Source organism: Aspergillus brasiliensis (assembly GCF_001889945.1).
Source record: "Aspergillus brasiliensis CBS 101740 unplaced genomic scaffold ASPBRscaffold_1, whole genome shotgun sequence".
Taxonomy (NCBI): domain Eukaryota; kingdom Fungi; phylum Ascomycota; class Eurotiomycetes; order Eurotiales; family Aspergillaceae; genus Aspergillus; species Aspergillus brasiliensis.
This window is the reverse complement of record NW_027137442.1, coordinates 616,138-642,823: the sequence shown is the minus strand read 5'-3', so window position 1 is coordinate 642,823 and position 26,686 is coordinate 616,138. Positions and strand designations below refer to the sequence as shown.

General features: G+C 49.9%; 10 protein-coding genes across 10 annotated transcripts; 8 read left to right on the top strand and 2 right to left on the bottom strand.

The window, feature by feature from the left end:
- The first annotated feature begins 475 nt into the window (after positions 1-475).
- lea1 (U2 snRNP complex subunit LEA1) lies at positions 476-1,703 on the top strand. Its single transcript, XM_067629082.1, has 4 exons — positions 476-563; positions 655-695; positions 776-1,036; positions 1,133-1,703. The coding sequence occupies exons 1-4, from the start codon at positions 485-487 to the stop codon at positions 1,511-1,513; spliced, it is 762 nt and encodes a 253-aa protein (XP_067484232.1). The 5' UTR covers positions 476-484; the 3' UTR covers positions 1,514-1,703.
- Positions 1,704-2,611: 908 nt separating this feature from the next.
- On the top strand, positions 2,612-3,471 carry ASPBRDRAFT_112346 (uncharacterized protein; the record flags this gene model as incomplete). Its single annotated transcript, XM_067616640.1, has 2 exons — positions 2,612-3,149; positions 3,227-3,471. 2 exons carry the CDS (start codon positions 2,612-2,614, stop codon positions 3,469-3,471), a joined length of 783 nt encoding a protein of 260 aa, XP_067484231.1.
- Positions 3,472-3,960: 489 nt separating this feature from the next.
- ASPBRDRAFT_24694 (uncharacterized protein) lies at positions 3,961-5,044 on the top strand (the record flags this gene model as incomplete). Its single annotated transcript, XM_067622074.1, has 3 exons — positions 3,961-4,143; positions 4,201-4,462; positions 4,518-5,044. 3 exons carry the CDS (start codon positions 3,961-3,963, stop codon positions 5,042-5,044), a joined length of 972 nt encoding a protein of 323 aa, XP_067484230.1.
- A 456-nt stretch (positions 5,045-5,500) lies between these two features.
- Positions 5,501-6,285, bottom strand: ASPBRDRAFT_221860 (uncharacterized protein). Its single transcript, XM_067621981.1, has one exon. The coding sequence runs from the start codon at positions 6,199-6,201 to the stop codon at positions 5,746-5,748; it is 456 nt and encodes a 151-aa protein (XP_067484229.1). The 5' UTR covers positions 6,202-6,285; the 3' UTR covers positions 5,501-5,745.
- Positions 6,286-7,139: 854 nt separating this feature from the next.
- ASPBRDRAFT_221751 (uncharacterized protein) lies at positions 7,140-8,690 on the top strand. The gene has a single exon (XM_067621980.1). It carries the CDS (start codon positions 7,335-7,337, stop codon positions 8,349-8,351), a length of 1,017 nt encoding a protein of 338 aa, XP_067484228.1. The 5' UTR covers positions 7,140-7,334; the 3' UTR covers positions 8,352-8,690.
- A 1,900-nt stretch (positions 8,691-10,590) lies between these two features.
- On the top strand, positions 10,591-12,109 carry ASPBRDRAFT_190324 (FAD-dependent oxidoreductase; the record flags this gene model as incomplete). The annotated part of the gene is made up of 3 exons (XM_067620217.1): positions 10,591-10,898; positions 10,949-11,594; positions 11,651-12,109. 3 exons carry the CDS (start codon positions 10,591-10,593, stop codon positions 12,107-12,109), a joined length of 1,413 nt encoding a protein of 470 aa, XP_067484227.1.
- A 235-nt stretch (positions 12,110-12,344) lies between these two features.
- On the top strand, positions 12,345-16,471 carry ASPBRDRAFT_36156 (cation-translocating P-type ATPase). Its single transcript, XM_067623448.1, has 10 exons — positions 12,345-12,857; positions 12,915-12,988; positions 13,046-13,585; positions 13,635-13,905; positions 13,952-14,192; positions 14,248-14,642; positions 14,696-15,044; positions 15,095-15,681; positions 15,756-16,073; positions 16,144-16,471. Exons 1-10 carry the CDS (start codon positions 12,649-12,651, stop codon positions 16,442-16,444), a joined length of 3,285 nt encoding a protein of 1,094 aa, XP_067484226.1. The 5' UTR covers positions 12,345-12,648; the 3' UTR covers positions 16,445-16,471.
- Positions 16,472-16,858: 387 nt separating this feature from the next.
- ASPBRDRAFT_36154 (DUF3431 domain-containing protein) lies at positions 16,859-18,444 on the bottom strand. The gene is made up of 3 exons (XM_067623447.1): positions 17,742-18,444; positions 17,098-17,667; positions 16,859-17,019 (listed from the first exon to the last, which is right to left on the bottom strand). Exons 1-3 carry the CDS (start codon positions 18,140-18,142, stop codon positions 16,962-16,964), a joined length of 1,029 nt encoding a protein of 342 aa, XP_067484225.1. The 5' UTR covers positions 18,143-18,444; the 3' UTR covers positions 16,859-16,961.
- Positions 18,445-22,636: 4,192 nt separating this feature from the next.
- Positions 22,637-23,571, top strand: ASPBRDRAFT_190321 (Rab family GTPase; the record flags this gene model as incomplete). The annotated part of the gene is made up of 2 exons (XM_067620216.1): positions 22,637-22,682; positions 22,736-23,571. 2 exons carry the CDS (start codon positions 22,637-22,639, stop codon positions 23,569-23,571), a joined length of 882 nt encoding a protein of 293 aa, XP_067484224.1.
- Positions 23,572-24,944: 1,373 nt separating this feature from the next.
- Positions 24,945-26,561, top strand: ASPBRDRAFT_115218 (L-lactate dehydrogenase (cytochrome); the record flags this gene model as incomplete). The annotated part of the gene is made up of 3 exons (XM_067616876.1): positions 24,945-25,053; positions 25,108-25,421; positions 25,482-26,561. The coding sequence occupies 3 exons, from the start codon at positions 24,945-24,947 to the stop codon at positions 26,559-26,561; spliced, it is 1,503 nt and encodes a 500-aa protein (XP_067484223.1).
- Between the last annotated feature and the right edge of the window lie 125 nt (positions 26,562-26,686).

Here is a 26,686-nt window from a genome sequence, read left to right as displayed (position 1 = left end):
GATTCATGACTTGCAGGAGGAATTGATCTGCAAGTCCAGGTCCGCTGCTTGAAGCCGGCGTATGACCGCATAATAGTCTTTGCTTCTTGGTGCCATATTTTCAGGGCGTGCCCGGAGTACATAGCTACTCTTTACCTTTTATTATACTAGACTATTGATGAATCCATAATACAATATCGAATGAAAGAAAAACATATTAAACATAAAATCTTGATTAACGATTGCATATATCTGTTGTAGTGTACTTCGTAAGACTGCTCACGTGCGTAGCTGACGGCGGCTCACCGCCCGGGCAAAATCAGCAGCGGCCTCGAGATAGTCAAGATGCGCGACAGAGCTCCGTCTTCAGTCTCATCGTCCCCGCTACTTCAATTGACCTTTCTTCTCGATCCACTATTTACTCTACGCCTGTCGCTTCCGCGCATCTTCGTTCCATTCGTGCATGATACCCTAATAGAACCCGTGATCGATCCCGCCCGCCACCATGCGATTGACCGTCGAACTCATCCAAAATTCCCTGTCGTACATCAACCCGCTCAAAGACCGCGAGCTAGATCTTCGAGGTGCGTTCCAGTCACCAGTCCTGAAAAGAACAGATACTACACTGTTGAGATGAGCTTGATTGATATCGGTTTTTGTGTTTGAGTCGTATAGGGCACAAGATACCCGCCATTGAGAACTTGGGTATTGCCAAGGTAACCTCCTCTTTCTTTTCCGCCTCCTAGAATGTCTTTGCGGTGTTGTATTCGGTATATAAGCTAACTGAAGTGTGTAGGATCAAGATGCAATCGACCTAACCGACAATGATATCACCTCCCTCGGAAACTTCCCCTTCTTCCCTCGTCTCCGCACCCTCCTCCTCGCGCGTAACCGAGTCAAGCAGATCCAGCCGACGATATCATCCTCGGTGCCGAATCTGAGTGCGCTGGTCTTGACGGCGAATAATATGAACGAGTTGGCGGATTTGGACCCGCTCAGGAATTTGGTCAATTTGACGCATTTGGTCTTGCTTGAGAATCCTGTTACCAGGAAGGAGGTAAGCCTGTCTTTGATATTCCCTGATTTCTCATCTATCTTTCAAATTGCTGTGGCAATCCACGGGGGCAAATTTATTCTGATATGTTGGCATTAGCACTACCGCTACTACGTCATCTGGCGCATCCCCAGCGTCCGTTTCCTCGACTACCAGAAAGTGAAAGACGCGGAGCGCGAGAAAGCCACCGAGTTGTTCGGCACAGCGGAGGAGCCGTCCGCGCTGGCGTCGAAGATCATGGGAATCAAGTCCCGCACGTTCGATGTGCCCTCGGGCGCAGGGGCTGCGGATCGTGGAGCTCCGGCAGATAAGGCGGTGCGGGTGAAGTTGACGGACAAGGAGAGGAAGAGGGTGGAGAAGATGATTCGGGAGGCGAAGAGTCTGCAGGAAATTTCGAGGTTGGAGAAGGAGTTGAATGAAGGGAGGATACCCGGGGGTGCGTTGGATTATGCTGATAGTGATGAGGAGATGCAGACATAGGATGTTGTGATTTTTCCTTCTTTTCTCTACCTGCTCTGCTTCTACTTGGGATTGTTTGAATGTATTATGTGGTATATTCTTAGTGCTGTGAATGATGGCACGGTGTTTGGTTCAATAAAAGACTGGTATTCTATTCTATCAGTGTGCTTGTCTTCAGGAGTTTCAAGGTACCTCATTAGCAAACAGTGTCACATCCAACCAATTCCCAGCCGTCCTCGACGGACAGTAGTAAGGATGGACGCATGGGAACTTATATCCGTTCCGATAGTAGACATGATTGATTGGCTTGAAGAACACTGAAATGAAGTAGAGCAGTCACCTACTTGAGCTACTTATACATGTGATATCAACATTACGATTAATTATATGACCGACTATTATCTACTACATAACTAGTGACTTGATATAGCTGTAGTCTGTACAATCTACGTTAACTCTCATATACAATTATATAACTTGCTGCGAGGCCGAGCAACCAGAACCACTGGCGTACCTCTTCCCATCTTACACTAATCTATATAGGCTTCATCATTCAATACTATCGTCGTTTCTACCACTTCCACTACATTTGCGCCAATCACCCTCCCTAGCATCTTATAGTACGAGCTTGACTAACTTTAGTACTACTTTGAAACATAGTCCTCATTCAATCACCTTGAACATAGTATGTTGTCCTAGCACTATATATACTGGCTAGTACACTCCCGCCAAGTTCAATTCCATGGATGCATTCTCACATTCCACATACCAAGAAAACTACGAACTAGTAACAATTACCTATTTTGAATCAAAACAGTAGAACCATCCAATAACCATTATAAATGTAACTCCTAACTCAACTCAACTCAACTCAACTAATACCAATGGTCAATTACCAACCCAACCAGATCAGGTAAGATAACAGCACGTGCCGCTATCAACACACCACCACAACACACTTAACGTCATGCAATAGCTCCATCTAGCTCCCCTCCCTTCCCCTCATCATCCCATCCCACCATTCCGCCTGACTGTCAACCACCGTCCGCCATCCAACCATACACCAATTCCACACATTACAAACACAACACAATCATTTTCAATCCCCCAAAGACTAAAATGCCCAAACCAGCCCCCTACCTCCCCCTCCTAACCACGCACCTAACCTCCTCCCCAACCTCCACCTCCATAACTCTGACCACCCTATCCACACCCCCTCTATCCAAAACCCCCCTCCCCCGCTCCCGCACCGTCGAATTCCGCGGCTTCTTCCCAACGCTAAACCTGCACTCCTCCGCCATCCAATCGCTCAAAGACCAACACATCGGTCTGAACCCTGATATCTATGAGTCGGAGATGATCGCCCTCACGACAGATAAGCGGATGGAGAAGGTTCAGGAGCTCGAGAGTTCCGGGGGTGTGGTGGAGGCGGTGTTTTGGTTGAGGGAGGTGGGGAATCAGTGGAGGGTTAGGGGGAAGGGGGTTATTATTGGGGATGATATCCAGGGGGAGAAGGAGAGGGAGGCGAGGGGGTTTGTGGAACGGGGGTTGAGGAGGAAGGATACCACTACTACTGGGGATGGGGATGGGGATGGTGAGTGGAATTGGGACAGGCAGGTTGATATGTATTTTGCGAATCATTCGCCTGGGATGAGAGGTATGTCTATTTCATTTTCATTTCTTTGATGGTTTTAGTTGGGTTACTTTGGGATTTGCTAATGGACTATTCTGTAGGATCGTTTAAGAATCCTCCTCCTGGGACGCCGAGGAGTCAGCAACCCGAAAACCCTGAGCTGAAGCTGGGTCAGAAGGTCGAGGATCTCAAGGATAAGGTTGCGAGGGAGAATTTCAGAGTCGTGGTCATTCGTCCCGAGGAGGTGGAGAGGTTGGATATCAATGATCCTTCGAATCCGATTAGGACGAGGTGGACGGCTGTGAGGGATGGGGAGGAGTGGGAGGAGGTGGATTTGTGGCCTTGAATGATACATTCTTTCTTCATTTTCGTTGTTGGATTTGGAGCTATTTTTGTTGGGGTTGATAAAAGTCATGGTATGAGGTTTCATTGTAGATTAGAATGAAGGTATCTTTGTACACTGTCGGACAATGCAACTAAAAGAGAACGTGTGTAAAGCCGTTGGCTTTCTTTGAATGTAGCGGTGAGATGATCCGGGTTCATTATCTTGTTTGTCACCTCTTTTTTGCTTGTCCGGATAAAGCCTTTTGTGTGAATATCGCCGATGCGTTGTATCCTGAAACACACAATTAGCACAAAGAATCGGTCGAGCTTACCTTCAAGACAACATCGTTGTGCGTTTCATGTCCGGGATCAGCCTATAAATCGGCTATAGCCATCAGTAAATAATTGCCCCATCTGCCTTACTGTTGTAAATCACACGTCGAGTCAACACTCTCTGTATCATCATCCTGCGTGGTGTAACCCACAAACAAACAAACCCCAAACCCAACTCATGTCTTCATCTTCCGAACGTGGCAGATACATCTGCCCCGAGTGTCGAGGCTACTGCGACATTTCAGACGAGTGTCCGACGTGTGCTGCCGCTGAACCAGCCATGGCCAAACCGGAAATATCCGATTCGCAGGACGACACTGCTCTGAAGGACATTCCGTCTGCTGAAAGTTCCCCCCAGCAGGTGGGCTGCCCCTCCCCTGAATCGATGTGCCGCAGCTAGCTAACGAGCGTTTGTTAGGATAATCCCGAAGTTGCATCTGCCACAGCCAAGGCTCCCTCGGATCCTCAGTCCCCTCCTGCTCCGCCGTCTCCTCAAGTTCCACCATCTCCCCAAGCTCCACCAGCTCCTCCAAAGAAAACTTCGAAGGCCATCAAAAAGATCAAGAAGATGGATACTAGCAGCTCTTCCAACAATAGCACACAGAAGGAGAGACTGACGCCAGCATGTGCTCCCTGCAAGAAAGCAAAGAGACGGTGCCCGCATCGCACCGTTATGCCAGGTGAATCTGACATGTTGATTTATCAGTATAGTGACCAGTTGCTAATCTTGCATAGAAGTCGAAGAACAAGGGGTTTCCCAGTCCGCAACCAAGAAGCGCAAGCAGACTGCTGGACCGAAAGCCAACTCCAAGAGGGCTAAAAAGAATGACGGCGATGTCAGCGGCGATAACGATACTGGGTCTGAAGAGGGTCAGCGCCTGAAGCTCAAGTTTAAAAACGTCGAGTTCACCGCTGAAACAGGTGAAACAGGCGAATCGAGCGCACCAAAGAAGCGAGGCAGGCCATCCAAGGCAGCATCAGCTGATGCTGAAGTTGGGGCTCTGTCTACTATAGAGGAGGATGACGAGGAAGAAGATGTCCCACGCAAGCGAGCGCAAGCTAAAAGTTATAAGTTTCCAAAGGATGCCATCGAAGCAGCGTCGAGATTGGCGGCCTATAAACAATTGGACATGCAGTTACAGTCGAAGATAGAAGACTGCGACAACAAATGGGCGGTGGTCAAGCAGACTATTGGGGAGGTTCGGTATATACTGGAGAAGTGGACGGAGCTTTGGAGAGAAGGAAAGACACCTGATGAGTGAGATAGATCATACCTCTTTGCTGCGTCCTTTTCAACAGGACCGCCATTGAGTTACCTTCCCACCCTATAATTGTTAATAAAGCGCTATATTCGTGTTTAATGTTATCCTCATGTTTGACCGGCGTTATGAAAGGCAGCGAGTGTCTGGCGTCATTGAGGGGATTGTTTGGCGACTGCCAGAGCCCAGCCCGCGGAGTTAATCGGATTGACTAAGCTAGAAATGCACAAAAAGACCTCATAGTCTTAGTTACGGCGCAATCTCTGTGGAAATTGATAATGCATAGCATGGACATATTGTCTTGCCACTGGGCACTCGGCCGGGTGGTGTGCAGCGAAACAACCTTGCTGCACTGCTCCAAAGTACCGTAGGTGGGGGAAACCTCGCAATGCAGTGGAATCAGCAGACAGAGGAATGACCTGGTAGCCGAGTATTCTGTACACCGAAATCCAGGAATCATGGACGAACAAGTCATCATGCCCAGGACCGTTCTCCAGGATTATCTGGGATCACAGCATAACATGCCGCTGGCACCAAGCCAACCATATTTGATGGCTTCTGTCATCCCACGGCTCTGTGCGGGACGATCGGCGGTCCCGCAGCCCAATCCAACGAAGAGAGTAAGACTTGATGGGAGAAATCCTGGGCGGGTCACGGCCTTGCAGTGGTCGAGGCATCTGTCAGTCAAGGGCAGAATATCCTGGTCATTTGCGAGAGCTCTGACTCGTCTTGAGATCCCTGCCTGGCCGTGGACACCGGCCGTTACGTGTCATGGCTTTCTTGGGTAAAGTCGCCGTTAGCGAGTCTGATTGCTTTCGGCTTTGACCGGAGATTTCAAGTTCATTCCTTGCAGCCGCGGCATTGGACAATGGCTTGATGCAGACCCATGTCGATAAAAATGGTTGAGATGCAGTGACTGATGATGGACTGATGATGGATGGCTGGTCCGTGGTGTTGAAGGGGAAGTTCTTTGCGACGGGTGATTCTGTGCCCGCACGTGTTCTGGCCCCGAAATTGTGACTACGTACATTACTTACAGTCGTTGTGGATGAAACTGTCACTGGGCGTGTTTGAAATATATGGGGGTAGGAAAGCTTCCAGAAAGCCATACACGGGGACCTCATATCTGGAAGGCCTTGCTGGTGCCGGTCGGGTTTCATCTCAGACGGGCGCTCGTCTAGAGGTTTCCTCCGAACCCAGCCTGACGCTACTGCTCGTCTTCCTGCTCCTCACTGACAACCACCTTATGATGCTTATTATGATCTGGGTTTCCCCTCACGATGGTAAGATACGGAGGATGGAAACGCTCACCGCTGGTCTGGTGTTCTCTTAGCAAGGACTTAGTAACCCAGTTGGGAGCACCGAGCTGTCCGAGTATGTACTTTGGGTGTCGTCGCACAACACTCTTTGTCTGGTAACTTCGTAAGAACAACCAGCCTGGAACCAATCCGGGACCCCCGAACAATGACAAAGAAGTGCGAAGAGGGAGTGGAACCGGCCATGGGAGTGCCCGAGTGGCCGGCGCTGGCAGGGGGGATCCCTGTCACTGGAAGCATATCCAGAAATCATAATAATAATACCGAGCATTGCTTACTGCTTACTTACTTAGTGACTTAGTACGGGTAGTTATGGGTGATTGGTAACCCCTGTCCGTCGTCATGTGAAAGAGGCGGGCTGAAATATTACGGTAATGCATCCTGCTGCATGGCTCAGACCCACGCTTCGGGCTTCACTTTCGGGGACGTCACTCACCCTCGCAGTAATAGTAATAGTAACTATTCTTTTCCTTTGGTCCTGTCAGCTCCTTCACAACCAACTCACTTCTCCTTCCATTGCTTCTCTCCTCTGCCCTCCTTTCTTCCCCCCTTCTTCCCACCTCCTGATCGTGGTTCGATCCCGTAGTTATCACTCACCTATCCTCTTCCATCGTTCATTCTTCTTCTTCCCCGGTATCTTATTTTCCTCCTCCCGCCCACTAGCTCGACACCGCTCTCCTGCGCAGTCCCCGACCCATGGAACAATCGTAGGTTCCTGAATCCCTGCACCTTTGTTGTCACAATCACCGCCCATCGGCTGTTCACGACTCCACGACGAAACGAATCCGCTACTTTGTCCATAACCCAATCTGCCATAAAACCGTGCTTCTTGTCGTCTCCTTGCTGGCGACCGAGACGGCTGGAAATTCTAAAGTGGGCTTAGTGGACCACGAATCCACACACTTGATTTTCCGCCCGGAAGTACAAATCCGGCCTACAAAGCACATGTTTTGCTTCCTCTCCAACTGAATAACATCATGCCTGCTCAAATGGACGCCCTGGGGGCCTTCACCCACCTCACTGAGAACATTCCCTCCTGGATCGATCGACTCGCGGAATTATCGGCCCATACCGCTGCGAAACACGCAGAATACGCTGAAGCCTACAGAAGACATGTTACGGTGAGACCGCGCCGTCGCAAGAACAGCTCTGTCTGCTCCATTCGAACCCAGGACCTGCGCTCGTCAGCCCCCGAAACAGAAACCCGGCCCCAATCCTCCGCAGCGGCAACAAATACCACCGTGACCACGCCTAATGTCTCCCAACACCAAGCGAATGTGAACCCTCGTAAACGTGGTGCTGAAGATGCGCCCTCCATGGAATCTAGGGACAGGAACCCGCTTGTGAGCACGCGGCACAACCTCATCATTCACTATGACGGACACACGCAACACGTGCTGGAGGAAATGGTACGCCATATTGGAACCGCTCGCAACAACATCCGGAAGGGCAGAATGTCTCAGCTGCCATTACCGGGGTACCGCAGCAAGATGCTGGACCGAAGCGCCCGCATGAATAGCTTGGCCCCTTCACTATCTCCATCGGAGTCCGGCGAAGATGATGTGCTATCTAGCATCCGCAAAGCCCGCAACCGGGGCCCTCCGGTGCCTCGCGCTCGAGAAATGCCTCGAGAGTCGCCATTCGATATGGCCGAGAAGCAGCTGGAACTGGTCCACGGGGTGTGTGAGACGGCTGCATATCAGTTTCTCCGGTCCGGAGACTGTTCGACGGAATTGACCAGCGTAGAAGGCAAATTCAAGAGCCTTTTAGACCTGGCTACCAATGAGGTCCGCCGTCTGAAGGCAGAACAGCCAGAGGACCTGACGGTTGAGGAAGACAAGGCGGAAGCACCCGCTCTGGAGTCCGCGACTACAACGATTGAGGTCGACAGGCAGTCTCTGTCGAAGATGGACACCATCGAGGTGGATGATAGTGCACAGTCGGTGGAATCCATCGACTTGACGGCTTTTCGCGCCAATCGCCTTCGTCGATAGATGAACCGTGGCGACTCACAGCATTGCGGGCGCACTCCTTTAGCGTGACTGGATTGTGTTCCCTTCAATTTCTTTTCTATATAAGCGACGATACCACCGGGATACTCCTTTGTTTTGTTTTGATCCCCGTCTCTTCCTGAAACTGCATTTTTCTAGCCATCTCTCATTGGTCATCTCTCATCTACAAGCGTGACTGTCATTAAAGCGCGTGGTGTTGGCTGGGGCATTTGTTTATTTGGATGTTTATTTGTCTTTCATCCCTTCCTTGCCGTTCATCAGAGCAAATCTTTCTATCTGCATAGTTGTTTCAATGGGTACATATGTTGTTCGACCACACATCTTTCACGCGATATGGACTCAATGGGTTACTTAGTTATCAATGTGGTGCCGATGGTATCAAGCCTGTGTAACCGAGTTGCCTTGTCCCTCACGGGCTTCTAGCTGCATTTAGTTGGTTGCCCAGTCCAGTCTAATACGGAGTGGGAATCGTCACGGGAGTGACAGTACCATACCGGGCTTCATGGCTCGGGCTCCACTCTCATACAGACGGAGATGGCGGATATCTGACATTCCCCCCGTCACTGCGGCGCATCATTGGTCCATCGCTTACTTTGGCGAAGTTGTCGAACCCCGTCTAGCCGTCGAACCTGGAGCTGATCCAGTCCCGGCCCCGCTGCGATGGACCAGATTTCAGTGCGAATCCGGGAGGGATTGACAGCCGCGGCCGGGTCGGAGCAATTTAGCCTGGTGGCACAGGAAAAAACTTTCTCTCATTTCTTTTCTTTCCATTTTCCAACCTCCAATGGGTCGTCTCGCTGCCTTGTTGATGGTGTGGATGTGGATCTTTTGTTCGCGGGGTTGGAATGTTTGGTGTGGGTAACTGGGTATGTTTGGTATGGATCCCGTCCCGTTCAGTCTCTTTTCCACCTGTTTCCACCCCCTCCTTAATCTACTCTTTTTCTGCAGTGGGTTTTAGTATGGGAAGGTAATTTCGCTGAAGACTGCTTAATCTATTTGACAGCTGTAGTAGTAAAGTTTGTACCGTAGATGGATGATGGGTTTATTGTTGATAAGCCGGATTTCAATGTATAGATGTATCAGTAAGTCAGCAAACCTGCACTGTGTGAGCGGTTTATTTACACCGAAATGCATTCACGGCATAGCCGACGCCGCCGAGGCACCGGTCTCGCTCTCGCTGTCTCTCACTCGGCTGCAACTTGCCTTCTACACAATAGACGAGTCCATAACTGCTCTGTTGTTAGCTTAGTTAGTACTCCGTAAGTAGTTACCCAACGGGTAGTAAGCGAAAGCCCGGCCATCCACTCTAAACTCTCCCAGCAATTAAGATAGTTTCACCCCCACCAGCTAATTTCTCACTACCCGAGCCAGTGACACTATACTATCCAAGCTACAGGGGGGATGTGGGCTCGTTGACATGGATGTTTAACGTTAATTCAGGTCATTTGGCCACTACGAATTAACTTTAACTGACTCGGAATCATATTGCTCGGTGGTGCTGCCCTCTTAATTGCTGACTAGATGCGAACTAACATCAGTGTCAGCATCATCGTGCGAACCTCACCTGGTGCTTTTACACGCTTATAAAGTCGTCTCTACCCATGGGGGTTGTCTTGTGTAGGTTTAGTATTCACACCGAGGCATTGATTGAAGATCCGAGAATTAGCGATTCGTCGACTATGTGAAGTTGCCTGTAGACTCATGGCGGCTGGTTTAGAACCATATCGTCTTGAAGACTTGGCTATTTTTATCTTCTTCAAGAATACGAGGGCACAGAGATCTATACAAATGACCTGAGCGTCGGTTGTTTCTGTTAATGGATATGCTCAAGCCAGTAGTGATGTCACACTGACCATGACATGCGCAGAATGCTTCAGCTTACCTGCTCCGGCTCAAATGTCCTTCGATCCCATGCCTCCAACCAAGTAGTACAAGCGGTCAGTTGTGGGCAGGACCTGACCGTTTACCGGTCGTACCTGCCATCCGTGGCCGGTGACCAGACAGGATGTCTCTGTCGATGATGTTTCAGCAGAGCTCATCATACGGAGCAATCTGGCTCCTGATCCCAAATCCAAGGATATTACTATGCCCACCTGATTACGCCTATCACTAATATGCCTGTCTATTATTATGACGATTTTCTCCTCGTCTTGACCATCTAGTTCTCGCAGCCAGCCTAACAAGAAGTCTTGGACCATGCGCGTCTCTCAGTGTTGCGGCAATGTCCGAACCCAACAGTCGAAGACCATTCCACGTTATCATTGTGGGTGCCTCAATTGCCGGTCTAACTCTCGCCCACTGTTTGTCCAACACTGGAATCGAGTTTACCATTCTCGAAGCAAGGTCTGATACGTATCCGGATGGTGCTGGACTCGTCATCCTTCCGAATGGCGCCCGTATTCTTGATCAGTTGGGACTGTATCAAGACGTGTTGGACCAGGGTCAATGCATGGTGTCGCACAGCACTTGGCTCGGGACCGGACATCTCCTGCGACGAGTTGATGCGGGACGAATTCGTTATCTCAGACGGTATGCGTTCAGGGTGGCTTTGACAGCAAACGTGAACTGACGGCGATTAGAACTGATTATCCTGTCCTCATTATCTCCCGACGGACACTCCTAGGCATTCTCTATACTCGTCTTCAGAGGAGTCTGTTGTTCTTCAATCGACGAGTCGTCCGGGTAGTGTCATCTCCGGATAAGGTTACGGTTCACAGCGCGGATGGCTTGAGTGTCTCGGGAGATCTGGTGGTCGGTGCGGACGGCGTTCATAGCACCGTGCGTAAGCAGATGTGGCATCATATCCGTAAAGTCCATGATGCTAATTCCAGCTCTCGCTGGTTAATTGAGGTCCCCTTGACCGATTCCTTCGCTGGAATCTTTGGTGTCGCTCAGTCAATTCCCGGGCTGGACAGGGGGGATATTCATCGGACGTATGGACATGGCTGGTCAACGCTTCTTATGGTTGGGGCGGACTGCAGAGTCTCCTGGTTTATGTCTATTTCGCGCATAATGATGCCAGGGTTGGTCCCGCGCCATACTTCCGATCGCGCTTGCGTATCCAGGATCGTCGAACCTTTCCTGGAGAAACATGTTACCAGCAATGTCACGTTTGGCGAAGTCTTCAACCGCTCTGACTCATGCATCATGGTGTCACTGGAAGAAGGATTTCAGAACAGATGGTCCTGGAGTCGGTTTGTAGGGATAGGGGATGCGGTACATAAGGTAACTATCGTGCTGCCTAAATGCGCCAGTGTATGGTAGTTGACAATGCCTTACAGATGGCACCGAACATAGCAGAAGGCGCCAATTGCGCCATTGAATCCGCTGCATCGCTTGCGAACCATCTAGTCTCTTTCGTCAACGGGTCTCCTTTGTATACAGAAGATCGACTCATTTCAATGTTGAAGGCTTGGGAAGATTCACGTAAGCGCAGAACTAGGGGTCTCTTTATCATCTCACAATGTGCGATTCGCATTGAGGCTACAACTAGCTGGGTGCTCAAGCTACTTCAAGCGTTCCTTGCACAGTGTCATGAAACGGGTATTGGCTTGCTCACATCGATCACCTCGCGTACGGCACGAGTAGACCACCTCCCTTTACCACTACCGCAACAAAGCAGTGCACACCAGCTCTTGAACAAAGAGCACGAGAATGTGTGGAGCATGCAACTGTCGTTACTTTCCCTAGCGACAGCCACCAGCTTGATGTTCTATGTTCTACATGCCCTGCTGCTATAGAAGGTTAATCGTCTCAGTGGGCCAAGCTTGGGTGGGCGGTTTCTAAGAATGAGAGGATATTATTATTAACTGCATTATTCATTCAACGATAATCTAAACGATCTAACAGGCAGCTATATACCGTAGGCTAAAGTTACCAGAAGCGATCAGGGTGAGGGCTTTATCTCTCATTGAGGGGCAAGGTTAGTGTTAAAGGTAGTCCCTCCGCCGTCTTTTACACGCTTGAGGGATTTACCCAAACCACTGATCTCAACCGCACGCCATCCTCTGAACCAAACTCCCTCAACCACTGGCTCTAATTAAACCCGCAAGTGTCATCAACATGGGGAGATAATGCTCGCATGGCATAGCCGCACGGACATCACGCGTGGTTGACAGTCCGAGCCTCCACTTTCAGCTATAAAAGCTGGCGGGCATGGTGGGATTTCAAATTGGCGCACAGTGAAATTTGTTGCACTCTATTTTCCTTCTTCTGCTTTTCTCGCGTGACGTCTGTTTTCTCTCGACGCGGCTGAACTGAGCTCCTCTGCTTCATCAAGATGGAGGCGAAGTCAGGCGTGTCAGTCAATGCCGAAGCGACTCGTCTCCGCTGGCAAGAAGCCGACGAGGAGACAGGCATACCAGCCAGGAGAGATCCTCCGCAGCTTTCTCGGACGACCTCAGTGGCATCCAACAGCTCTGCTCGCAGTCGCGCACGAAGAGCGACCGTTGATCCCTCCCTCTCATTGCCAATTCATTATCGTACAGTGTTAGTGCTACCTCGGTGATGATAAACGTTCAGTAGCTCTGACACAAATTTGGATAGTTCTTTTGATATCGACGAGGCAAGAGACCGTGAACGAGCGGAGGCCGCAAGGACCAAAAGCAATGTCGCGACTGGTACTGCTTCCATCCAATTCTTGTCAAGGGTCCTCTGTGCTAACAGTATCTTTCTAGATATATCCAATCTCGACTGGCACAGAATTTCTCCCGAGGAAATCCAGAAACAATTGCGGGTCGACATCTCACAAGGCCTATCACACGATCAGGTTCAGCATCGGGTTCGAGAGTATGGAAAGAATGCTCTGTCTCCGCTACCGCACCAATGGTTCTGGCAGATCTTTGGCTATTTCTTCAAGGGCTTTGGAGGTATCCTACTCATCGGCTGCATACTCGTCTTTATCTCCTGGAAGCCCTTAGGACAGCCTCCCGCTCCAGCAAATCTTGCCTTGGCCATAGTCCTGCTGGCAGTTTTCTTCATTCAGGCAGCTTTCAACGCGTGGCAAGACTGGTCGTCCTCTAGAGTCATGGCTTCAATCACCGCAATGCTACCTGAGAGCTGTCTGATTCTCCGTGACAGCTCTCTGGTGGTAGTCTCTGCTCCGGATATTGTCCCCGGGGACGTAGTTCATCTCAAAGCGGGCAACAAGCTACCTGCAGACGTGCGCTTGGTTGAGGTCTCGAATGATGTGTGCTTTGACCGGTCTATCTTGACTGGTACGCTACTATCTGGAAAACTTACAGCATGAGCTAATGGAATGATTAGGCGAGTCGTTGCCGGTCAACGGCACTGTCGATTCCACGGATGACAACTACCTTGAAACTCACAATATTGGGCTTCAGGGAACGCATTGTGTCGCTGGTAGTGCGGTCGGCGTCGTTGTTTCCACTGGAGACTCGACTGTCTTTGGTCGAATTGCCAAATTGACAAGCGAACCCAAGAAAGGACTGAGTACCCTCGAGAAGGAAGTCTTGCGGTTTGTATTGTTGATCGTTCTCATCATGCTGACGATGATTATCATTGTCATTGTTGTTTGGTAGGCAGTTTCTCGAAAGCATTATTTTACCTGCTGACTTCCACAGGGCTACATGGCTGCGAGTCGACCATCCAGGATGGATCAACGTGCCAACATTGATCGTCGACTGTGTCAGTGTTGCAATTGCTTTCATTCCAGAAGGCTTGCCAATCGCCTTGACGGCTAACCTGACTATTACCGCCAATCTCATGAGCAAGAATAAAATCCTGTGCAAGTCTTTGAAGACGGTCGAGACATTAGGCGCAGTTTCGGTGATCTGTTCCGACAAGACTGGAACTTTAACAAAGGTCTTTCCTATAGCTCCAGTCACCAGCCCTTGCTAACTCATATGTTGGGCTGCAGAACAAGATGTTTGTTACCGATTGCGCCCTTTCAATGTCTCGTTTCAGCACGGAGCTAGCGAGAGACGAAATGGTGATAAAGGGAAGGAAAACTGGAATTCATCAGCTCCGTGGTGTTGCTGGCCTCTGCAACGCAGCAGAGTTCGATGCCTCGTCAATAAACCAGCCCCTTCATGAGAGAGAAATCCACGGCGATGCAACCGACCAGGCTGCTCTGAGATTCTCTGAAAGCCTTGGTTCAGTTGCAGAGTTGCGGCGTACCTGGCGAAAGACATATGAACTAGCGTTCAACAGCAAGAACAAGTTCATGATCAGGACATTCAACCTGGTCGAATCCGCAGGACTGAGTCTTGGAATGTCTGCAGCGGAATCAGTCCAGTTCAAGCGAAATGATACGTTAGTCGCGCGCTTTCTCTAGTCACTGCCCGCGCTAATCGTCTACTCTACAGTCTCCTTACTATCAAGGGCGCGCCCGATATCCTGATTGAACGCTGTACACAGATCGTAGACACAGATGGAAGCATACTACCTCTGGATGGACGAATACTGGCTCACATCAAATATGTCAAGGATCAGTGGTCCAGTGAAGGTAAACGCGTGATCCTGCTTGCACGAAAGGTTCTTCCGGCTTCAGATATTATGCCTCATCCTTCGTCCAGGGAATATGAATCTGAGGTTATGAATCATGCGAAGACGGGCTTGATCCTTGTTGGCCTGGTGGGCATCGTTGATCCCCCGAGAGAAGAGATTCCAGAGGTGGTCAGAACATTGAGGCGCGCCGGGATTCGCATCTTCATGGTTAGATATCCTACCTGAAGGTCAAGTATTTCTACTAACTATGCCCATAGGTGACTGGTGACTACGGGCTCACAGCTCTGGCCATCGCCCGACAATGCGGTATAGTCAGCACTCACGGACCAGTCGACAACGCCTCATCCCTGAAGCGAGTCGATGAATACGATGAGAAGCCACCTGGTACTCCGTCTACCACATCAATCACACTTAGCGGGTCTGAACTCATGAGCTTGAACGATCACCAATGGGAACAGCTGTGTCAGTACCAAGAGATTGTCTTCTGGCGGACCACTCCGGAACAAAAGCTGCGTATCGTTCGTGAGTTCCGCGCTCGCGATGAGATTGTCGGCATGACAGGCGATGGAGTCAATGACGCCCCATCTCTCAAAGCAGCAGACATTGGAATTGCTCTGGGAAGCGGCTCCGACATTGCCATCGAGGCGTCAGACATGGTGTTGATGGAATCTTTCTCAGCTATCGTCGAAGCGGTGCAATACGGCCGTGTGGTTTTCGACAACCTGAAGAAAACCATTGTCTATCTTCTACCAGCGGGTTCCTTCTCCGAGTTCTGGCCCGTGTTCACCAATGTCGTGTTCGGCCTTCCTCAAGTCCTTTCTTCGTTCCTGATGATTATCATCTGGTAAGCACCGCACCAACCCAGCACATCCTACCTCCACAACAATCTTGGGCCTCATTACTCACATAAATCCCTAGTTGCTTCACCGACTGCGCCGCAGCAACCGTCCTTGCCTACGAGGCCCCGGAAGCCGACGTGCTCCTCCGTCCCCCAAGAAAGCCCAAACAAAACCGTCTCGTCAACTGGAAACTAATCTTCCACGCCTACGGCGTCCTCGGTATGATCGAAACAATCGCCTCCTTCGCAATGGCCTACTGGTACCTCGAACGCAACGGGATCCCCTTCTCAGCCCTATGGTTCAAGTTCGGCGCAACCCCAAGCGACATCGACAGCGACTGGCTCAATGCGCGACTCAACGAAGCAAGCTCCGTGTACTTCATCAACCTCGTAGTCATGTAAGCATACACGTCCCCAATACCCACTATTCTTCCCCCACCGCTAACCAGTGAGCAACAAAAAAAACAGGCAATGGTTCAACCTCATGGCCGTCCGAACCAGACGTCTCTCCATCTTCTCGCACCCACCCGCCTTCAACAAACAGACTCAGAACCTACTTCTCTTCCCGGCGATCCTGTTCGCGCTGGCAATGGCCGTCTTGTGGCTTTATATCCCGCCATTGCAGAGTGTGCTGGGTACGAGTAGTGTTCCCGTAGAACATTATTTCCTGCCGGCTGCTTTCGGGCTGGGGATTCTCATACTAGATGAGTTGCGTAAGGCCGGAGTGAGAAGGTGGCCTGGTGGGGTGCTGGATAGGTTTGCTTGGTAGATTTGTTTTTTTTTTTTTTTTATTTACCCTAAGCTTAGTAGTTTCGCTAGGTGAGTTTTCATCATCTAGGTAGTCGGTTAGTCGGCTATTTGACATTAGTTCTTCGCTGCAAATATATTCATGGATGTGTGGATGATAGTGTAAGTAAGTAGTAATCTGATAGCTCTCTCTCTTATTTTCTTCTCCCCAAGATTTACTCCGTGCTTCTACTGCATCATGCAGAATATATACGATACGACCAAGACACCGCAAGAGATAAATCATGAGAATAAGGATAGATTCCATATAGTGTATATAGCTCAACGTGACGACTTTTTCAACCAAAAATGAAGAAGATTCCCAATCATGTACAAGCTAACACCTCGAGACCAAAAAAAGAGCAAGCAAACCAACACGTGAGTCGTCAAATCCAGAGCCAAATTGAAATCCAGAGATAAAAAAGATTACAATGTAGAAAATAAAAAAGCCGCAGCTGCAAAGCGATGAGAAACAAGAGGGGGTATTGTTTACAGACAAATCACCAGAAATAAGGATTGCCGTAGACATCCTGGTAGCACTGATAGGCGTCGGGGCAGCTGTGATATTTTGTTAGTATCATGATTTCTTTGCTTATGCCGGGAAAATAGTAGTATGGGAAAGGGATGAAAACGTACTAGACCGGGTCCTTCCCAAAAATAATATGCCATGTATACTCCATCACATGGGCACTCAGATCATCCGACAGCCCCGTATTCAACACCCAGTCATAGAACCAGGTGTAGTGCTCCAACGGCCGCTTGAGGACCTGTTCCCTCGACACGGCGAATTGCGAGCAGCACGCCACTCCAACCACATCCGGTACATCAGTGTTGTTGAACAGTTCCACCCACGCCTGCGCGTATACGCGCTCTGCCGTCTTTCCAAATTGCGGAGGGTCTCGGAAGGGCCGAATCTCATCGGGACAGCCGGGCGTCTGCTGGCACCGGAGATTGACGTAACCGTTTCGCTGCACGAAGTCGGTTTGTAATGCTCGGATGGAATCCACGTTGCTGTAGGCCATGGTGTCGGTGTGCCAGGCACCGGGCCAGCCGTCTTTGTGACTATGGATGAAGACGATCGTGCTAGGGAGGTCGTCGTAATGGTCCACGATGTATTGCAGGTAGGCGAGGGATTCGCGACCCTTGTTCTTGGGGGTGTGGCGGGGTGCGGTAACGTCGTCGACGGTGTAAATAACGTTGCGCCATCTGATCATTCATCTTCGTTTAGAGTTTTGATTGGGTTTGAGAGAGAAACGGGTGAGGTTCAGGAAGATGCGTACTCTGCCAGATCATTGCTCACCCAGCTGGTGTCCTCAGTGGATAATTTTGCCATGACGATAACGCGATCATTCGGGACAATAATGGGAGTAGTTTCGTAAAGCGGACGCGAGACGGCCGAATCGGAGGAGGAGCCTTTGGTTTTGCCATTGCTGTTGCTGTTGTCGCTGCCGGTAAGGATGGGTTTTGAGTTCTTCGGAGTTGACACCCCGTCGTTGTTGGCGTTGCCACCACTGTTCACGTTGTTGCTGCTGCCATCAGCTGCAGATTCAGCGGAGAAGGAGCTAAAACTCCAGCCGGACTGAACGCGCGCATCATCCTGGACGAGGTCGAGGTGGCGTTTGATGAGGACAATGGCGAGGATGATAAGTGCAGCCGCACCAATCCGATAGGATAGTCTCATCTCATAACGCGCCTGCGAAAAGCCCAGGCTGAGACCACCGAATGGGATTGGAAGGGAGGAAAGGAAGGGGGAGAGAGAGGAAGAAGAAGAGAGAAGAGAAAAGCGAAAGCGAGAGAGCGAGAGAAGGAGAAACAGGCAACGTGGGAAGAAAGATCCGACGAAGGGGTTTAGTGTTTAGTTTGGCTAAGTGAAATTAACCACGACGGGATTGTTACCAGGTACGGGGCCTAAGAAGTAGTAAAGTACAGGAAAGAACAGCCGAACGATGGAAAATTGAAATGCAAATAATTTCTTAAACTGAATTAGTGAACGGCAGTGACTTGCTGACTCTGACGCCCGCTGGAGGCTTATCTCCCTGGGGGGGGCGCTTGGCGCCGATTGGTGGGTTTCCGGGCGGGATCATCAGGGATTTTACCCATTACTCGAATTACCACCGATATTTTTCTTACATACGGTATGTGAACCAGCTGGTTAGTTACATGGCAGCCTAATTAGCAGGCAGTTACTTACATCCAAGACACACTATACTCGGGACTATGAAAGGCGAGATTACTATGGAGTCGGGTAAAACAATAATTCCATCATGTTTCAGACCTGTCGGTATAAATAGTCTCGGTCACCATTCTAGACTCGGGCGCGAAGGATCAAGCTTTGTCGAGGATGGAGTAGTGTTCAAATAGTATAGTTGTTCTCGCCCTCATCCTATTTTAAACCACAGATGAAGGAAGCAGATAAAAGCCTCAGCCTCTTTCCGATTTTGAATTTTAGAGTACAATAAGTCCCTGACTCAGATGGATTCTCGCATGAGTTTTTCCTCAATGAGAACCTGTATTGTTCGCTTGTTTCTTTCCTTCCTTTTCTCTCCTCTCCCCATCCACTGCCGATCCCCCCCAGCAAAAGAAATAATCCGTCGGGCTCCGTGCGACAATCACATTATCGCCAGGGTCCAAAGTCTGCTAACCACTTTCCATGCGTTAGACCGGTCGCAAAGACAGCGAAGTTTCTCCGTGAAGAGTACTACCACACCCCCGCGTTCCAATGAGGATCATCTCGCTCGCAACCAGTCAAATCTATCCTGATACCGCGACCTGTGCTGTCAGAAACGCTGACACTGACAGTGGCAGGCAAGTCCGATCCCATCCCGTCTCTAATCGGGCTACGATCCACAGCCACCGAGTCTATCTCAAACGTCCCACCGGTCGGGCCAGTCCTACTGGCCAGCTGGCTTCTCCCGGCTGAACCCTGAATATCCACCCGTCAGCAGGGCTATGTTGCTGCGGTTTTTCGCTGTTTTTACACGGTAACTTACAGCGCGATTACCAGGAAATGCTGGTTAAAGGACTTTGAAACTGGCCTTCTCACTATTCCTAAGTACTGACATAATGGTAGATGTGACTATTACCCTGCCAAAGGAAGTTGACACAGACGTCTATATAAGGACACAAAATGAAAACGAGTTGTCTTTGTTGTCTTCGTTGTAGCCGACAACCACATCGCAAATTGCCATGAAAGGCAAGGATCTGGATGTTGCCAAGCAACCAAGCATCGACCAGCTGCAGGGTCAATTCATTGACGAGCAATCAATTACCCCACTGTCTTCGGGTTTCTTTTCTTTTACCATAATGTAATTGCTCATCGCTGAGGATATCAAATATTGTATTGATCTATTCGAATTGCGCTTGAGGCATTTTCAAAGGACAACCCCCGCTCTGAGAAACCCCTTTCCGCCCGAGGAATTGCACAATCGATCTATCACACATGGAGTAGTAGCGATGAGCTTAACCTACAGAGCAGAATCCTACTCCGTACTTACTTAGGTATGTAAGTACTGCAGTGACCAGCTCTCCAGCACAGAAGCGTATCATTCGATCAATCAATCAGCTTCCTGTTCACCCCCACATGATTCCTGCCGAACCATTTATTCGTCGATGCATCAGTGGACGGATTTATGTCTGCAGAAATGGCCATTTTATCTACCGCAGCCGAGTTATAGTTAAAATAATCAATACGATCCTATGCAGATATTAGTGACTTATTACTACGCATTAGCAGTATTTAACACTGGCCTGAGATTACATATCAAGACGAGCAATTGATGAAGTACTAGTCGGCCTAGTAATCAGTCACTGTTGAAATTGTAGTTATGAGATCACATCGCATAATTGGCATTATCCCCTAGATCTGTGATCAATCGGGCTGAGTACTGCCGTAGGTGGCACATACTTATCGTCGCGTGGTGGCACTGCTTATGATGCGATGGCTTTACCCCGGCCGTGGGGCATGTGATGTTCTTTACAGTATGACAGCATTAGGATTTTTATTCAATAGGTATCTATACGTGAACGGTTACAGATGTCTTTCTGAAAGATATCAAATAGTAGTAGGAGCTGAACTGAATGGAGTTGTATAAGTCTAAACTGAAGCACACCATTGGGCAACATCAATACTGCTGAAGGATAGTATACTTTCCGCCGCGCGGCACTGGCTCCTGAAGGAGTAAATTTAATCGGACTCTTATAAATACTGCAGGCTTCCAACAAACACAAACAAATTGAAGAAACTCTTCGAGATATCTTTTGAGAGGAAATGGTCTCATTAATTCTCTGCGTTTGGCTAATAATTAATACTTGGGAGGATCGATCCTATATTGGTGGTGGCATCTCAGTTCACTCTTCCATTGCCCCCCATGAAACAGCTCTGGTCTAGTGTGACTGATACAGCCCAGCATACATGCAAAAACCCGATACTAGCCAACTCGTACTTGAATGATTGGTTTAAAAGATAACATGTTCAGAAATACTCCGTATCCACGATCGTATATACCAGTGGGGCCCATCGAGTATATATGCCATCTCGGCTTCTCTTTGGGCCTCTGGGGCAAAAAGTGGCTTAACGGCCAGCGAGGTATAGAGGCTGCCTAATATAGGGATCAAATGCTCCAAAGAGGGATCCAAGAAGATACTATATATGTCCGAAAATAAGAACGGGATTTGTCACGTTACGTTGATACACTAAGCAGTCCTTACGATGCTGAATGTTGACTCGATGAGATTATTTCCCGATCAGGTAATATTAGTAGCAAAGCACACCTTATGGCACCACTGTTTTTCATCACAACAATTGATTATACAAAGCTAAGTCCCTAACAAAAGACAAGGCTTATTTGTTATGAAGAGTAAATTGTGAAACTATGTTTGTTCTGCAAATACGTATTCAGATCATGGATCGGGGCTTACTACCTAGAAAACGCAATTTAATAAGGTATTACTACTGGTGACCAGGACTCGTAAGCCTGACGTTTCTATACTACATCTTCATATAGCTTCTCTATGTATATTATCAAGCAAACAATAAAACCCCTCAAGCAAGTGCCTCCACAGCATTATAATACTATCCACTTTTTGAAGGTCACCTATGTTCGCTATCCAGGTTACTGTGAGCGATGTCAGTGAGGGTATTTAGCATGCAACAGACAAATCGAGCATTTCTATCTGCCAGTGCCGGAGTTCATTCCATTCGACTGCAGTTTATAAATAGTGGAGTTATGGTATGGGGGTACTCTGTAGTATTTCGATATCTCGATGTGCCGTCCACCAGAAGGTGGCCCAAGTGCACGGTCGCTGATTGCGTAGACAGGATAAGCTAGTTAGATATTGATGCCACCATCATTGTGCACTATCAATGCTCTAGATACGGTGGTACCATCCAGTGGCCTGTGCCCCAAATTGACCCAAACTTCTGGGACTTGCGGCTGAATGGCATTTAATTTCGGTCGATGGAGAGAAGACCTTGCTTCAACCCAGTCCTGTCATAACCCAGGCAATACATGGCTGACAGCCTGACAGCCGGGGATGCCGTGACGAACACGAGATACAAAGTATTGCGATAATATTTCCGTCCTGATGATAGAGTCTGTGGCTGAAACAATGGGGCTACGCCAGGAAGAATGTAAGGGGCCAAGAAGGGTGCTGGTCGATTCAGCTGGGGCTGAATCATTCTTCATGACTGATTTGATTCCTCCTTCATCCTCTTCAATCCCATCCAGCCGTACTCGTTTTCCTCATCATCTCAGGACATTGACTCAACCGACAATAAGACGAAAGACGAACACCTGATCGAGGGTAGGTTCGTAAGTGATCGGCTGATCTGCGCACTGCCCTGTCATGCCGGCTTAAATCCATCGCTTTGGCTGGATGGCTGTGGTGAACTTGTTTCTTCCTTGAGCCTCGTTCCCGCGCCCTCCCTTTTTCTTGTTTTCTCTCTTTCACGCTGCCCTTCTCTTGTCTTCCTCTTCTTCCTTCTTCCCTCTAGTCTCGTTCCCCCCATCCCCATCCCTCTCCTCGCCTTTGTTCTAAAAACTTTTCCCCCATCTTTTCTTGTTCACAAATCCCGTGCCCAAACCTCCTGAATTCCTCATCCGTCCGATTCACAAACCATCCGCTGGATCATGCAAATCCAGCTCTCCGGGTACCCCACCTTAGCCTCTACCCCGCCATGAGCTCTTCTCTCGAGGCTAAAATTGTTGTCCTCGGCGCCCAAGGTCAGAATCCTCTCCTCTCTTCTCTCAGACTCCACCCGACTAATACCGTACAGGCGTCGGCAAAACCTCGCTTGTCGATCGCTATGTCAAGAACGATTTCAGCCCCTCCGCTACGGCCTCGACTGTGGGCGCCTCCTTTGTGACCAAGCGCGTCCTCGACAGCTCCTCCGATACCATCGTTCGACTACAGATCTGGGATACAGCCGGCCAGGAACGTTTCCGCAGCATCTCTCGCCTCTACTACCGTGGTGCCAATGCCTGCCTGCTCTGCTATGATATTACCGATGAGCAAAGCTTCCAGGAAATGACCGGCTGGCTCGCGGAATTGAAGAAGAATCTCTGCGAAGACGACCCCATTGTGATCCACGTCGTCGGAACGAAAACGGATATTGTTACCCTTGATCCCTCCCGGCGAAGAGTCCCCTTCGAACGCACTATCGCCTACGTCGCGGAGCAGCTCTACCCAACGCAAGCATCCACACCGCCCGCAACAGCCGGCCTGGGCGGGCACTCATCCAGCACACTTGCCGGCGTTGATAGCAAGCGCAGTAGTGCGTTTTGGGGCCAGGATATTGGGTGGGATTGTTGCCATGAAATAAGCGCCAAGGATGGCGAGGGTATCGAGGAGGTTTTCCGTGTTATAACGCGGAAGCTGGTCGAGCAGCGTAATAAGCGAGAAGCCGGCACGAGTTCATCGCAGCGATCATCGACGATCTTTGATGGGACGACGTCTTCTCTGACCCCCGGAAATTTCGACGGGAATGGGAGCTTCCGCTTGGGGTACGGGGACAAACGTCGCAGCTGGTTGGGATTTCCGCCCAGTAGTGTGGGTGATGAACTGGAAGATATAGTGGAGGGTCCTAAGCGGAAAGGAGGACAGTGTTGCTGAGCTACTCTCTTCCTACTGCCGATTGTGATGATGTGACGACGAATATTTTGGTGCCTTGTTTATTTTTCTGCATTTTGACTGCTATGATGATGAGTGACTGCATTATGAAGCTCGGTTGGCGTTCTTTTCTTGCATCATGCGTTTTCTGACGCTATTTCTTCCATGTTGTCCGGTGTTTATGTTGCGCATTTGCATGGTGCGTGGATATATGATTTTCGATGATTGCAGCGTGTTGAGCATCGCTAGGTTGTTCGTTTGGTTGGATGATAAAAAGGTGCGGGCACCCTCCATTTGGATTTGATTTGTGGCTGGCGAGGTATAGTAGATGGCATCATGGTTGAGAGTTAACTTGGATGAATCTATGCAAATACGTGATTTGAGGCTTGTTTGTAACGTTTCGGTGAATAGTGTACAACGAAGAGCTACTATCTCGAGAACAGAATGCTGTATTCATGCAGTCAACACTGTAGTCCGCCCCATACGTAACCTGGTTCCGTGACCTGTCTTACAGATTGTACACATGCAATTGTTTTCTCTGCTTATTAGTGCAATTCTCCACTAATATCTCAGGTTATCTGTAATCAACATGACTTTGGGGGGTTATCCAATTTGACTCTTTACGTATGCGACCGTTGTAGAATCCTGTCTTGGACAGAAGTCCTCTTTGAAGCATCAAGTCAGTATGATATCTTATGTGCCATCGAAGCCATCGTATTATTAATGCCGTCCGTAGTGTAGGTCGAGTCTCTACTAGTAGTAGAAACCGGCATTGCCTCTTTCGGTTATGGGCAGGAAGAAGTGCGCTAAGCTCGATTCTGAAGGGTGGCATCGAGATCATATCGGAACTTCCTGACCACTTGAACTATCATCCGGCATAAACCCAGTTTCATAGGCGGACCCAATACCATTACTATTCATTAACTTCCGGACCGCCGACTTGACCACCAGGGTGGACTAAACTACGTAGATAAAATGTTGCAGAACAGCCGAGGTCACAGGTGGTCCCTGACCGAAAGCAGTCGGCCGAGAAAAAGGTGCGCAGTCACCCGAAGCAGAACTTCAAACGGATTGAAGGGAACGGTTCCCCCCGCCTTCTTGAGCTTAACGCGATCGACCAACGACTGCCTGCCGATTTTCTGTGCCCGCCGCTCCATAGGCTCTCGCTCCCCATTAACCCGAGGTCTGGTCTTCGTTGCAAGTCCAACAATTCGTCTTTCCTCCTTCTCTTTTTCTCTCGGGCGATACGTTTCTTCCTTCATATACACCTTCGGCGTCTCCCCTTTCTTTCCAGCAGTTCTTGTTTTTGTCCCTCTTCTCGGTTTCTCAATCTTCTATCTTTCCCGATTACCTCTATCCCACCCTACCACTCCACCATGAGTAAAGGCAAGCTCACGGGCGCAGCTGTCGCCGAACACAACTCCAAGGACTCGTGCTGGGTCATTGTCCATGGAAAGGCCTACGATGTGACCGAATTTCTACCAGGTATGTTTTTTTGGTCACTAGTAGAATCTACCTCTGTTGCTGACAAGATCTCAGAGCACCCCGGTGGCCAAAAGATTATCCTCAAGTATGCCGGCAAGGATGCGACCGAGGAGTTCGACCCCATCCACCCGCCAGACACCCTCGACAAATACCTTGATGCTTCCAAGCATCTGGGAGAAGTCGACATGACCACCGTCGAACAGGAGGAGAAGACTGCCGATCCCGAGGAGGAGGCGCGCCAGGAACGCATCAAGCGCATGCCTTCGTTGGCGGCCTGCTACAACCTGATGGACTTTGAGACTGTTGCCCGCAGCGTGATGAAGAAGACCGCATGGGCCTACTACTCTAGCGGTGCAGATGATGAAATCGTAGGTCATGCCTCATTCGCTCCTCCCCCGTGCCTATAGACTGACAACATGCCTCTCTAGACTATGCGGGAAAACCACTCTGCCTTCCACAAGATTTGGTTCCGCCCCAGAGTTCTCGTCGACGTCGAGCACGTCGATTGCTCCACAACCATGCTTGGTACCAAGGTATCAATGCCTTTCTACGTGACCGCGACCGCCCTCGGAAAGCTGGGTAACCCGGAGGGTGAAGTTGTGCTCACCCGTGCCGCACACACCCACGATGTCATCCAGATGATCCCCACATTGGCCTCCTGCTCGTTCGACGAGATTGTCGATGCCCGCCAGGGTGACCAGGTGCAATGGCTTCAGCTCTACGTGAACAAGGACCGCAACATCACCAAGCGCATTGTCCAACATGCCGAAGCCCGGGGCTGCAAGGGTCTCTTCATCACTGTTGATGCCCCTCAACTCGGCCGTCGTGAGAAGGACATGCGCTCTAAGTTCTCCGACGTCGGTTCCAACGTGCAGGCCAGCGGCGGTAGCTCCGTCGACCGTTCCCAGGGCGCCGCCCGCGCCATCTCCTCCTTCATCGACCCCGCTCTGTCCTGGAAGGACATCCCCTGGTTCCAATCCATCACTAAGATGCCTATCCTCCTCAAGGGTGTCCAGTGTGTAGAGGACGTCCTCCGTGCCGTCGAAATGGGCGTGCAGGGTGTCGTCCTGTCCAACCACGGCGGTCGCCAGCTCGAGTTTGCCCGCTCCGCCATCGAGGTTCTCGCCGAGGTCATGCCCATCCTCCGCGAGCGCGGCTGGGAGAACAAGATCGAGATCTACATCGACGGCGGAATCCGTCGTGCCACCGACATGCTGAAGGCCCTCTGTCTCGGCGCCAAGGGCGTGGGTATCGGCCGCCCCTTCCTGTACGCCATGTCGGCGTACGGCCAGCCCGGCGTGGAACGCGCCATGCAGCTCCTCAAGGACGAGATGGAGATGAACATGCGTCTGATCGGCGCCACCAAGATCGAGGAATTGAACCCCAGTCTGATTGACGTGCGCGGTCTGGTGGGCGGTCATAGTGCCCCTGTGCCGTCGGATACTCTCACCACGGGTGCTTATGATCCTCTCCAGGCGCCTCGGTTCAGCGAGAAGGCGAAGCTGTGATTGTTCTGTTGCATAGAGTATTTGTTTCGTTTCGTTTCATTCATCCTTTCATTGCAGGTCTGATACATATCCATCACTTGCATTTGTGTATATACTATATACCCCCGTTTTTAGCCTATAAACAA

Coding starts and splice junctions, on each gene's coding strand:
- lea1 (XM_067629082.1), top strand. CDS start 485: ATGCGATTGACCGTCGAACTCATCCAAAATTCCCTGTCGTACATCAAC. Junction 564..654: donor CCGCGAGCTAGATCTTCGAG/GTGCGTTCCAGT, acceptor TGAGTCGTATAG/GGCACAAGATACCCGCCATT. Junction 1,037..1,132: donor ATCCTGTTACCAGGAAGGAG/GTAAGCCTGTCT, acceptor TGTTGGCATTAG/CACTACCGCTACTACGTCAT.
- ASPBRDRAFT_221860 (XM_067621981.1), bottom strand. CDS start 6,201: ATGAAACCCGACCGGCACCAGCAAGGCCTTCCAGATATGAGGTCCCCG.
- ASPBRDRAFT_221751 (XM_067621980.1), top strand. CDS start 7,335: ATGCCTGCTCAAATGGACGCCCTGGGGGCCTTCACCCACCTCACTGAG.
- ASPBRDRAFT_36156 (XM_067623448.1), top strand. CDS start 12,649: ATGGAGGCGAAGTCAGGCGTGTCAGTCAATGCCGAAGCGACTCGTCTC. Junction 13,906..13,951: donor ATCATTGTCATTGTTGTTTG/GTAGGCAGTTTC, acceptor TGACTTCCACAG/GGCTACATGGCTGCGAGTCG. Junction 14,193..14,247: donor AGACTGGAACTTTAACAAAG/GTCTTTCCTATA, acceptor GTTGGGCTGCAG/AACAAGATGTTTGTTACCGA.
- ASPBRDRAFT_36154 (XM_067623447.1), bottom strand. CDS start 18,142: ATGAGACTATCCTATCGGATTGGTGCGGCTGCACTTATCATCCTCGCC. Junction 17,668..17,741: donor GTGAGCAATGATCTGGCAGA/GTACGCATCTTC, acceptor ATGAATGATCAG/ATGGCGCAACGTTATTTACA. Junction 17,020..17,097: donor TTTGGGAAGGACCCGGTCTA/GTACGTTTTCAT, acceptor AAAATATCACAG/CTGCCCCGACGCCTATCAGT.